At 43.2% G+C, this 13,099-nt stretch overlaps 1 protein-coding gene across 2 annotated transcripts; it reads left to right on the top strand.

Moving 5' to 3' along the window:
* Positions 1-489: 489 nt before the first annotated feature.
* SIRT4 (sirtuin 4) lies at positions 490-12,816 on the top strand. Of its 2 annotated transcripts, none has more exons than XM_079942149.1 (5): positions 490-531; positions 4,015-4,512; positions 6,986-7,280; positions 7,407-7,619; positions 9,551-12,816. In XM_079942149.1, the coding sequence occupies exons 2-4, from the start codon at positions 4,016-4,018 to the stop codon at positions 7,557-7,559; spliced, it is 945 nt and encodes a 314-aa protein (XP_079798275.1). In that variant the 5' UTR covers positions 490-531; position 4,015; the 3' UTR covers positions 7,560-7,619; positions 9,551-12,816. The 2 variants fall into 2 exon arrangements, with proteins under 2 accessions (XP_079798275.1, XP_079798276.1); XM_079942150.1 differs by lacking the exon at positions 490-531 and adding an exon at positions 620-651.
* Positions 12,817-13,099: the final 283 nt, after the last annotated feature.

Below are 13,099 nucleotides of genomic sequence, written 5' to 3'. Positions count from 1 at the left end.
CTGCAACTAGAGAAAGCCTGCACACAGCAAGGAAGACCCAACCCTGAAGACCCAACCACGAAGACCCAACGGAGCCAAAACAAACAAACAAAAAGATGAGAAAGTTGGAGAAGCCACGTGGGTAAACACATTAGTCCCTGTATATTATATTTCACTTTAATGGTTCATTTTAACTGTAAAAACATCAGTTTTTCAGCTATTTGTGAATGTATTTCTTCACAGCTCACTGCAAGGTGGGAACTTGATTCCGTTTCCATGAGTGGAAAGGTTCTGAAACACTGAAGTTGAGGATGAGTCAAACCTAGATCCATTACTAAAGCTTCTAAAGAATGAATTCCTAAGTTAACGCTGTTTGGATGTACTATTTTGCACTCAGAACAATGACGTACAAGCTCTAACCGCTTCTCTCGAAGAGATGATGGCTAGGTAGACAGCTGCACATCGCGTACCAGGGTTCGAAGCCTCTGACCACAAAAGGCCAACAGGGGACGCTACTGGAAAACCTGGGTCCCTCGATTGTGAAGCCCAGAGGTTTGTGGGACTTGTAGTTTTTCTTGCATCATTTCAGGTTAATGAACTACATTTCCCAAAGTGCAAATACAGCCAGTCGGTCCCCCTGTCGGGCGCGGAGTGTCCCTTAAGCTGTGGAAGGTAAGTGAGTTCTGTGTGGGCTGCAGGTTTCTATAAATTGATGATTCCACTTCTCCTCTTTGCCCTTTGATAGGACCTGGGAGAGAGCAGCTGTTCCAACAGAGCGTCTTTTCAGCGGGGTTTCCCGAGCCCTCCGGTCTCAGGAATCGGGATTATCTGTTTAGCTGTTCACTGCTGTGGAATGTCAGGGAGAAGTCAGGGTCCTGATCCCAGATCTGGAAAGCCCAGCATAAAATAATGTTTACATATGGGGTGCGTGTCACTGGAGAATTTCTGCATTTTATCTAATATTACATAAAGGCCTTGTTTTTACAGCTAGAAAAAGCTGGGGTAGAATGCCTTGTCAGGTCTCACTACCCTTCACCTTGTCCAAGAAGCCCTATTTGCAATTGAGGGTAAACTAACAGAATATGGGGGAAATAGAATAAAAGGTATGCATGTGCTTAATTACATTAATAAAATCAAAATCTCGAAAAGTCTGAGCAACAGTTTCATCAGCTAAACTGGAACGCTAATGTGCTTCTTTAGTTTATGAAGAAATAAAATAATTCTGATTTATAAAATGGGAAGTAGGTTTATGGGACACACGGTCCCCCAAGGGATAGTATTAACTAAAAATATAAATGTATTCCTCTGATAGAGACATCTTTAGATATAGTCATATATTAACAATGAGCAATTAAGGGACTTAAAAAAGATATTGAGGTAAACCATTAACTTTTTGAAGTTTATAAGAAATTCAGTTCTGACCAGCCAGCTGTTACTGGGAGAGACAGAATAGGCCTTATATTATGCTAGAATTCTGCTTTATCAATTTTTTAGTTTACCTCCCTCCTTTTTAAAATAGATTTTATTTTTTAGAGCCCCCCCCCCCTTTCTTTTCAGAAACCAAAATATGCAGTTTCCCTTGGATGCAGAAAGCCTTGGCAGATTTGCCAGCCATAGTTAATTTTCATCTGATGGCCCCAGCATAGGAGAGCTCTGGCTGTAGGTTCTTAGGAGATCAGGAAGACAGATTGGCTTGGGCTGTTATGAAATAGTCTAGTGTGGGGACAAAGTTTTATTTTGTGGAACATATTAGAAATTCTTGACCAAAACAAATTACTAAAAAGATAATAAAAAGGTAGGCTTGTTGTTTCAGGTTGGACTTCAAAGGACCCAGGAGGGTGTGGAGTCAGTTTGTACTGGTGAGGGTCAGTTGTTAAATATTTGGGAATTTACTGGCCAGTTGTTAGATAAACCATTGGTAGCCTGAAACTGGCCATGATAGGATTATTTTATTTTATCTTTTTTTGAGGAGGAGGGTAAAGGGGAAGCCAGTTTACCAACACACCCCTAGCAAAGGTCAATTTTTTCTCTAAGCCTGGGGCCCCAGTGTTCATTACATCCGTGAGTTATTAGATGCTGAACTAGCTCACACCCTTCCAGATTTTACCAAAGATTGATTTGGATTACAAAGCAAGATTATAAATACACTCTAAGTATCTGTGGGGGGAAGGGGGCTTACCTTTCAAGTGAATTGTTTATCTGGGAGCTGTCCTTCCAGCTATTGCAGTCATTGATTAATTCACTATCAGTAGGCTGTTCTCATAAGCATGGAATCCACCCCTGGAAATATGGTCTGGTTGGATAGCTTTCTTTTTTTTTAAATTTTTTTTGCCTGCATTGGGTCTTCATCGTTGCGCGTGGGCTTTCTCTAGTTGCAGCGAGTGGGGGCTACTCTTCTTTGCGGTGCGGGGGCTTCTCATTGTGGGGGCTTCTCTTGTTGCGGAGCACAGGCTCTAGGCATGTGGGCTTCAGTAGTTGTGGCACGCGGGCTCAGTAGTTGTGGCTCGCGGGCTCTAGAGCGCAAGCTTAGTAGTTGTGTTGCACGGGCTTAGCTGCTCTGCAGCCTGTGAGAATCTTCCCGGCCCAGGGCTCGAACCCATGTCCCCCGAATTGGCAGGCGGATTCTTAACCACTGCACCACCAGGGAAGTCCCTGGATAGCCTTCATATTAGGTAAAAACCTGTACTACTCTCCAGTACATTTTTCTCATACCTAGATATTATCTTTCAGAGGACAGTATTGTATGCAATGCCAACAAATTCCTATTCCCCAGCCATTTCTCAATATAGTGCTGTTGGCTCTTGTCACCCTTCTCATAAAATATTTCAAAGTACCAGTTTGCTGATTATTAGATAGCTTTTGGGTTGGCAGCTTCCAGATGTAAGTTGAAATCTCATTAGTAACCTGCTCCCAAATCCCGTTTAGGGTGGGCTGTTTTGGGGAAATAAGGATGCTACCCCTCCATTCTTTATTTTTTAGTTTCTTGCCTAGAGTTAGTTAGGGTTTGTCTATATATTTTTAGGCTAAGCTTAGCCCTTTTTTATCTCTATTCTGTTGATAATCGTGTGCTCTTGCTTTCATTTTTGTCTAGATCAAGGGCAACATGAGGCAGGCATATGTTTGAGTTACCTGCCCTAGTTCACTTTGTCTATTTAATTTCAAATATGTTTTCTCCAAATACTATATGACTGCTAAGCTAATATGGTCCAGATATTGGAGTTTTGTCTACCTCTAAGGCAAAGCATTCCACATTTTAGCTTCTCTTCAAACTTCTCCATTCTTTTCTCCCTGTCCCTCCCCCTCCCCCTGCCATTCCCCTCCCCCTTCCTTCTTTTTTTTTTTCTCTTTTTGTGGGGGAAGTTTTTTTTTCCTTCATCTCATGGCTTTTGGCATTTCTGTACTTCCACTGTTCTGGGCATACTAGAGCATCTGCAATCCAAACATTCCTCTAAGAAATTACTTTAAAAAAAATTTTTTTTTTTTTTTTTTTTGCATGGCCTGTGGGATCTTAGTTCCCCAACCAGGGATTGAACCTGCACACTCAGCAGTGAAAGCGCAGAGTCCTAACCCCTGGACTGCCAGGGAATTTCCCGCCACCAATTTTTTTTTTTATTGTGGAGATAGGTAATATAATGAACCCCCATCCATGGACCCATCACCCAGCTTCAACAATTAACAACCCTTGGTTAATCTTGTTTCATTTATATACTCCACATTTTGTTTACCCATTCATCAGTTTTGTGGGTTTTTTTTCATTAAATTAAAATTTAAAAAAATTTAGGTGTAGTTGACATTTTCAGGTGTACAACTTAGTGATTCATAATTTTTAAAGTTTATATTCGATTTATAGTTATTATGAAATATTGGCTATATTCCCTGTGTTGTACTATATATCCTTGTAGCTTATTTATTTTATATATAGTAGTTTGTACCTCTTAATCCCCTTCCCCATCTTGCCCCTCCCCCCTTCCCTTGGTTACCCTGGTTTTCAAAACCCAGTTTCTCACTTGATGCTTTTTTTTTTTCCCTCTCTAGAATGAGGATGAGCTTTGGGTTAACTTTCAGGACAGCAAAAGGCCGCTGGGTGCCAAACCTCAGCCAGCAGTGCTCACGCGGATCCACTGGGTTATTTGTGCCACCAAGTCCTCCTCTGGACTCTGAGAAGGTCAAAGAGTTACAGCGCTTTATCACCCTTTCCAAGAGACTCTTAGTGATGACTGGGGCAGGAATCTCCACTGAGTCGGGAATCCCAGACTACAGGTCAGAAAAGGTGGGACTTTATGCCCGCACGGACCGGAGGCCCATCCAGCATGGGGATTTTGTACGGATCGCTCAAATCCGCCAGCGGTACTGGGCGAGAAACTTTGTGGGCTGGCCTCAGTTCTCCTCCCACCAGCCTAACCCTGCACACTGGGCTTTGAGCAACTGGGAGAGATTCGGAAAGCTGTCCTGGTTGGTGACCCAAAATGTGGATGCCTTGCACACCAAGGCGGGGAGTCAGCGCCTGACAGAACTCCACGGATGCATGCACAGGTGCAGGAAAGCCTAAACAGTGTGAATGCAGACATGTGCTCCATAAGAGCAGGGACCTTGGCTGTCCTGGTCACTGTTGTCTTCGTTAGACCACGAGGAAATGATTTGGGAGGAAGTTGTTTACTTTGGGGTTGATCCCAGCAAACTCAGTGAGGGAATGGGAAGTGAAACAGGGAAGTGGGAAAGGCAGGGTAAGGTTTTGCTAATGAGTGGGTTACTGCTTGGGGCATCTGGGGCTCAAGCGTGTCAGGGGCTCTCTGACTGTAGAGCAGCTTCAGAACCGTCTCACTGGAAGTCAAAGGGAACTGGGGTGTTTATCCACTGCCTCCCATCCTTCATTGGCTGAGGGTCACTCTGGGGGAATTAACTCCCTAACACTTGACTCTGCTCCTCCGGAGAAGGCTTCCATGGCCAGGGAACTCCCTAAACAGGAGAGACACAGGAACTTATAAGAGAACTGTGGGAGGTGCCCTCTGAGTGTCCCGAGGGAACTATGAGCAGAGCGTATGCTACAAACTGCTGGGTCTCCAGTGCCTAGATACATAGATCACAGGATAGCCAGAACCCAATAAATATTGATGAAATGACCATATGTAGCCCTGGCAGTAACTTGTATCTAATTGGAGACCGTTTCCTTATCTGTAAGCCCCAGAGATCACCCTCTGAGGACTGAAATCAGTCTGCCAGTCATAAAATATTTATTGGGTGTCTGCAACACGTGGTGTGCTACTGGTGTGCCACTTGCTGGTGTGGAGAGGTCAAAACCAAAATATAAAACGTGGTCTGCTTAATATGTGAGAATTTTGTAATCTGTTTGGTGGGAGACCCAAAAATAACAGGTTTAACAACAAACCACTCCACACGTGATTGTTAAATTATGTGGTTCTTGATAGACATGTTTTACAGGTTCAGAGAAACAGAGTTAGTAAAGATTGGAGTAATCTTTTATGGGTGAGGTGGGGCTGGAGAATAGCTCAGGTATGACTAGGCAAAGGAGGGGAAAGAGGGCTTTCCAAATGAAGGGAACTTGTAGAGTCTGGCCTGGTCTCGTTGGAGGCTAGTATGAAATCAGATTGTCTGGGAAGGCTAGACCCAAATCCTGGATGCATTTGAAAATCATGCAGTGCAATTTGGGTCTGTTGTGAGAGACCAAAGGGTACTGTTAGTGGTTTCTGAGCAAGAAAGCAATATGATAAAAATAGCATTTGAGGAAGCCTGGACAGGATTAGAGAGTTAGAGTGGCTCAGGAAAGTCAGCTGGAAAGACTCAGACCAAGGTGGCATCAGGGGATGGGAGAGCTAAGGATGGCTATGGGTCCATTAAAATTTTTTTTAATGATGAAAATTTCAAACATCCACAAAAATAAAGAGAGTAGTATGATGAACTCCCACATACCATCACCCAGATCCAAAGAGTTTTATCAAGATTTTACCGTGTCTACTTATCCTTTCTCTGTCTCTTTTGAAATATTTTAAAACAAATCCAAGACTTCTTGTCATTTCATAGGAGGCCTTTTAAGTTAAAAAAAAAAAAGCCAACACAGTCTGATGATTGACTAGATAGAGAGTAAAGGGAGAAAACTGAGTAACAAGTTTTTTTCCAAGGGTTTCAGCCCAAGTAACTGGAGGAAGGTGATGGAGAAGCTGTGGAAGGGGATTGACGACAGAAGTTAAGTTTGACAGGACCATCAAGGAGACTTGGACTAAAGTTTGGGGGAGAGGGCAGGAGTGGAGTCCTGTATAGAGGAGGAAACTGTTAGCACAGAGGCACTGTAGCAGTGACCACAGAGACACCCCAGGAAGGGACAGTGGAAAGAAAACAGGTTGGAGGCTGGAGGAGCAGAAGAGGAACCAACTTCCATTTTTCTTTCAACAGCTATTTAGTGAGTGCCTGCTATGTGCAGACACTGTTATGGGCGATGGGCACAGAGCAGTGGACAAAGGACTCAAATTTCTCTTTTTTTTTTTGGAGGGCCATGCAGCTTGTGGGATCTTATTAGCCTGACCAGGGACTGAACCTGGGCCCTGGCAGTGAAAGCCCGGAATCCTAACCACTAGGCCACCAGGGAACTCCCCAGAAAGTGTTTTAAAGAGAAGATGGCAATGGACAGCGGCAATTACAGCAGATGATTAGAGCAGAGGATGGAGGGGGAAGGGGGAAAAAAAACCCTGGTTTTGGCACTAAGTAAAATGTGGTAAAGGCTTTGCAGTCATGTTAAGGATAAAAGTGAGCTAGCAGAAGGTTTAAGCAGGGAGTGTGTAGTAAGGAAACAGATGCACGTTTTTCTAGAAGGTTGGCAGTGGAAGGAAGGCGGTAGCTGAAGAGGTCATGAAAAGGTATTAATAAAGCGGGGAAAACACGGTGGGTGTCAGGGAAAGAAAGTGGTGACGGAGGAGCTAGAGATGGTTGGGGGTGAAAGGTCTTCAGTAGCTTCGTGCCTCCCCAGCACAGCTGGCCTCCTCTCTGGTTTCAGGGTCCTCTGCTTGGGCTGCGGTGAGCAGACTCCCCGAGGGGCACTGCAAGAGCGGTTTGAAGTCCTGAACCCCACCTGGAGCGCTGAGGCCCATGGCCTGGCTCCGGACGGTGACGTCTTTCTCACTGAGGAGCAGGTACAGAGCTTCCAGGTCCCGCCCTGCTCTCGATGTGGGGGGCCCCTGAAACCAGACGTCGTCTTCTTCGGGGACACGGTGAACCCTGACAAGGTTGATTTTGTGCACAAGCGGGTAAAAGAAGCCGACTCCCTCCTGGTGGTGGGATCGTCCTTGCAGGTAACTGACTTGGTGTCGGGATGGTAACTGCCCCCTTTGCGGGCTGGGGAGCCCGGGAGAGGCTCCCTATTGGTTTATCTCTTCCTGCCTCTAGAGAGCTCTTATCTGCGTCTTCTGCTCCAACAGGTGTACTCGGGCTACAGGTTCATCCTCACTGCCCAGGAGAGGAAGCTGCCAATTGCAATACTGAACATCGGGCCCACACGGTCGGACGACTTGGCATGTCTGAAACTGGATTCTCGTTGCGGAGAGCTGCTGCCTTTAATAGACCCACGCTGACCACAGCCTGATATTCCGGACCCGGAAACTGGGACTTTCACTTGAATTCTGCTGCCAATGGTAAAATGCCTTCTCAGATACCAGATTCCAGTTCCCGCTCAACTGAGAGCACTGACAAAAGAGAGAAGGGTCTAGGTTTCTTAATGTATGGCCATTCTTTTTTTTTTTTTTTTGCGGTACGCGGGCCTCTCACTGTTGTGGCCTTTCCCGTTGCGGAGCACAGGCTCCGGATGCGCAGCCTCAGCGGCCATGGCTCACGGGCCTAGCCGCTCTGCGGCATGTGGGATCTTTCCTGACCGGGGCACGAACCCGTGTCCCCTGCATCGGCAGGCAGACTCTCATCTGCTGCGCCACCAGGGAAGCGCTGCCATTCTTAATTGAAACTAATTTTTTAACGTGCATTACGCTATATTGTTCGAAAGACTGATTTTTGAATTCTAGGCACACAGCTATTTAAGACAATGTTCCAAAATCTGCCATTGCCTTTTTCCCCATTTTTAAAAAATAACAGCTTTATTGAGATATAATTCCTAGGCCATGAAGTTCACCCTTTAAAAGTACACTTTAAAAGTATATAATTAACGTGTTTTTAGTACACTCACAAAGTTGCACATTAATCACCACTAATTCCAGAATATTTTCATCATCCCAGGAAGAAACCCTGTACCCATTAGCAGTGATTCCCCATTCCCCACCCCCTGGTCCCTGACAACAACTAATCTTCTTTCTGTTTTTGCCTATTCTGGACATTTCATACAGTATGTAGCCTTTTGTGTCTGGCTTCTCCACTTAGCATAATGTTTTCAAGATTCATCCATATTGTAGCATGTGTCAGTACTTTATATCTATTGATATTTTCACCTACGAGTACAACCACTTTAAAAAAATATAACAGCTTTTTTTTCAGCTTTGAGATATAATTCACATATCATACAGTTCACTCATTTATTGCATACAATTCAATAATTTTTAATGTATTCCCAGAGGAGTACAGCCAGTTTGAAAAAGACTTTATTTTTTTTAGAGCAGTTTGAGGTTCACAGCAGAATTGAGCAGAAAGTGCAGGAATTCCCATATACTCCTTGCCCCTGTTCACTAACATGGTATTTATCGTTTACCTACTGAAGGACATCTTGGATGCTTCCAACTTTTTGGCAATTATGAATAAAGCCACTGGACTTCCCTGGCAGTACAGTGGTTAAGACTCTGTGCTTCCACTACAGGGAGCATGGGTTTGATCCCTGGTGGGGGAACTAAGATCCCACATGCTGCGCAGCACGGCAAAAAAAAAAAAAAAAAAAAGTAAAGCTGCTATAAATATCCATGTGGAGGTCTTTGTGTGGATGTAAGTTTTCAACTCATTTGGGTAAATACCAAGGAGTGAGACTGTTGGATCATATGACAAAAGTATGTTTAGTTTTGTAAGAAACTGCCAAAATGTCTTCTAAAGTGGCTGCACCATTTTGCATTCCCACCAGCAATGTGTGAGAGTCCCGGTAACACCACTTTTTAAAAACCATTTTAATTGAAGTATACTGACATACAGAGAATCGCAGCCATCATGAGTGGACAGCTTGATGACGATGTAGAGCATCTAAATCAAGGAACAGAACACTGCTAGCAACCAAGAAGTCGCCTTGGCAAATCACTTTTTAACTAGTTCTTGTTACTAGAATAATACATATTTATTACAGAAAGTTTAGATGATACAGATAAGTAAAAAGGATTTTAATACAAATTACCCATAATCCCACTACCGAGATAACCAAAATCTAACATTCTGGTATAACTAAATCTAAATCGATTCTTACGAAAGTTGAATCAAGCAGTACAGTATTTTATTACATCCTGTTTGCACCTAACAGCACAGAGTGGCCATCTTGACATTCCCTAAATGCTGTGGGTTTTTTATGGTAGACTGATGTACACAATCATTTCCTCCACCCCACTGGCAGCTTATTTTGGCATTAACTTGTTTTATTTCTTTTCAGATCCCTAAGGATTCATCCCTGCTTCCTCTAACTGATCGAGGCTTACCAACTGCCGCCTGCAGAGGGCAGCAAACCGACATCTCTCTGCCAGCCCATCTCTGAACCCCGCAGCTTTCAGAGCCCAGGAGTTAAAATCTTCTGGCTGATGAGATTTGCCCCTGAAGAGGACTTTTTCAAAGCCGCAGCTTCTTTTGATAGGAAAACTGCTTTCTCTCCCTTTTTATCTCATCAGGCAGAAGAAATAGCCCAGGAAATATGTACCTCCAGAGTACTAACCTAGGGATCTCACTAATGTGGGTAAAGGGGGAAGGAAACGACTTAATTTATAATTCCGAATGCTTAAATGTCTTTAACTGAACCATTCTCATATATTTTTTGAAAAGACGAACAATGATATGAATGAATTTTTTATAAACCAAGGAATAGAGGAAGCGTTTTTTTAAATAGCACATTAGGTATGTGGGCTGTTACTTTTATATTTTTTAATCAGCTAAAAGTGAATGTGGCTTTATGACACGGTTCTCTAAGGATTTCTGCTTGATTTCAGCTGCCAGAATGAGACCAGCCTTGAACCTGGTCTGCAGAGAGGAAACAGTGAATTCCCAAGTGGGTTCTTAAATTGATTTGTTTCTGCTGAGGGAAGCAGCAAGACTTGTTTGATTACTGTGTTAGCCAGAGAGAATCATTGTCGCAGGCTAAAGCTTTCTGCACAATCTCATCAAAAAGCGAAGCGGATGAAAGAATCACAGCCTATTCTGGGTAGTCTTTTGTCTAAAATCAGGGCAAGCAATACATGTTCATCCTGCATCTGCCTAGGAAGCAAATTTCAGTTGACTGGGATAACCCAAGATCTTGAAAACACAGAGTTCTTTTCACCTGCACAGCTGTAGGTTCGCTCACAGCCATTCATTAATTCTGGAGAGTCATAAGGCTGTGGTAAATCTCACACCAGCTTTTTTGCAGATAGAGATGCTAAGGTGCTCTGAACCAGATTTGCTCAGTTACCCACAGTCAGTACCACCAATAATTGCATTCAAATCTGGGTCTTCTGAATCCCAAGCCATTCTCATCCACAAATCTCATAAATGGTTACTGACCAACACTGTATTTAGCCTGTATTTAGGTACTAAGCCTACGAAGATACAACCTCTTGCTCTCAAGTGGCTCACAGAGGATGTGTTACCTCCCGTACTCTCATCCTTTACCAGAATATGTCACAGAGTCATGCATGGAATGACAGGAGAGGAAATTTAGTCCATCCCCCCTTCATTTTATTTTTGAGGAAACTAAGATCCACACTTACCTAAGGCCACAGTATGTTGTTTCAGAGCCAGGACGAGAATCCGAGTAGATCTTTCTCCCAGTTCTTTTAGACAGCAACGCTTCCTACTTGTCTGAAGATTATAGTTAGAAGGAAGTCAGCCTGAAGTAGAAGTAGAAGCCAACAGTACACCCGGCCAGGAATGGTTAAAATGTGGGCAGTGGAGAGCAGGTTAGGCTGCGAGGGAGGGAAGGCAGGCTCTTTCATCACCTAATGCTGGCACGATTTATGAAACCGAGTCTTGAGGGCCTTAGGAATGTTTGTTTTGTTCATATTTCCTCCTGAGATGGAATTCTTTGCAAAAAGTTTGTCTCAAGAGGAACCTGGTATTTCCTGAAGCTGATGCTTCTCAGGTCTCCTTACTTTACATCTTTTGCTCTCCACCAGCACAGCAGTCCCCAACCTGCTGTAAGTGCCCTCGGTTGGAATAACAGACTTCTACTAGCGGGTGCTATCAGCTTTCACTGCCCTGGTTACATGGTTGTAACTGCATAAGCCCAGCTTTGGCTGTGACTTTCAGTCATATCCTTCCTTGTTGCTTCCACAACTGCTCTGCTATCACAGTTTTAGTAAGTATAAGTCATGAAGGCAAACAAGTACAGAATACTCGAATCTCCTTCCCACTAACTCATATTCCTTCTTTCATGCTGTCATAAATTGAATATCCTCTCAGTTCTCCCTTAAATAACAGCATTTGTTGGGACTACCCTGGTGGTCCAGTGGTTAACACTCCGCGCTTCCACAGCAGGGGGCACGGGTTCGATCACTGGTCGGGGAACTAAGATCCCATGTGCTGTGTGGTGCAGCCAAAAAATAAATAATAAGAAATAAAATAATAGCATTTGTTGAGCACACTATATCCCAAGCATTGTGCAAAGTATTTTACAACATGTTAGCTCACTTAATGAGCTAATCCCACATGAGATGCTTGGACATGCATAAAGGTCAGTCTTCAGTGAATGCCAAACATTTCCTGAGAGGATCAAAGTCAGGACGGATAGGAAATTCGACACTCCTAGGTAGCATGACCAGCCATCCCAGATTGCCCAGTACTGAGGGGTTTTCCGGATGTAGGACTTGAAGTGCTAAAACAAAGATGAGTTGGTCACCTTGCTCTGAGGAATAGCAAAGGTTGCCACCAGCTATAATAGTTAATTCCAGATATATTATTCTTGTTGAGATTCAAGATGGTGCTCTGAGATCCAGATTGTTTCCGTAATTTCTGTCACAAAAGAGATCAATTCCACTTCATGAAGAAAAAAGAAAATTAAACTCATCCAAGAAAGCAGAATTTTTTTTTCTCGATTTAATAGAAAAGGAATATAGCACGGCACTGAAAGTTTTAGAAAATAGACAGACTTGGATTTCCAACCCTGTCTTGCTACTTAGTAGTTAGGTGAACTTGGGCAAGTTGTTTTATCTAAGCTTCAGTCTCTATAAATGAGGATAATAGGAGCTACCCAATTGAGTGGTTACGAAGACTAAACAAGGTAATGATGCATGTGTAGCTCACAGCACAGTGCCTGACACAGTAAGCAGATATCAGCCATTATCACTAGAGTATGGGAGGAGGGTGGGAGGGGAAGCCATCCTACCTGCCAAACCTTTGTCTCCTATTGAGTATTCCTTAGAGTAGACTCACTCGGATCTTCCCCAGAGCCACTTTTCTTTTTTGTGTACCTGTTTGTCTTTAAAAAAAAAAAAAAAATTACAAAAGCCAAGCTTTGCTTGATGTAATAAAGCCTTTCTAAAGAAAATAAAGCATATTCTTCCAGAAAACAGAAGCCTCCTATACTACTGGTGGGAATGTAAATTGGTGCAGCCACTGTGGAAAACAGTATGGAGATTTCTCAAAAAACTAAAAATAGAACTACGATATGACCCAGCAATTCCACTCCTGAGTATATATTGGAAAGAAACAAAAGCACTAATTCGAAAAGATACATGCACCCCAATGTTCACAGCAGCATTATTTACAACTGCCAAGGTATGGAAGCAACCTGTGTCCATCAACAGATGAATGGATAAAGAAGATGTGGTATAAATATACAATGGAATACTACTCAGCTGTAAAAAAGAACAAAATTTTGCCATTTGCAGCAACATGGACGAACTTGGAGGGCATTATGCTAAGTGAAATAAGTCAGAGAAAGACAAATACTGTATGATATCACTTATATGTGGAATCTAAAAAATACAACAAACTAGTCAATAAAACAAAGAAGCAG

This window comes from Stenella coeruleoalba (assembly GCF_951394435.1).
Source record: "Stenella coeruleoalba genome assembly, chromosome: 14".
Lineage (NCBI taxonomy): Eukaryota > Metazoa > Chordata > Mammalia > Artiodactyla > Delphinidae > Stenella > Stenella coeruleoalba.
This window is presented reverse-complemented; position numbering and strand designations above follow the sequence as displayed.

What these genes read in the sequence shown, in the direction of transcription:
- SIRT4 (XM_079942149.1), top strand. Translation starts at nt 4,016, where the DNA reads ATGAGGATGAGCTTTGGGTTAACTTTCAGGACAGCAAAAGGCCGCTGG. An exon ending in CTCCACGGATGCATGCACAG is followed by an intron (nt 4,513 to 6,985) that starts GTGCAGGAAAGC and finishes CTCTGGTTTCAG; the next exon opens with GGTCCTCTGCTTGGGCTGCG. An exon ending in TGGTGGGATCGTCCTTGCAG is followed by an intron (nt 7,281 to 7,406) that starts GTAACTGACTTG and finishes CTGCTCCAACAG; the next exon opens with GTGTACTCGGGCTACAGGTT.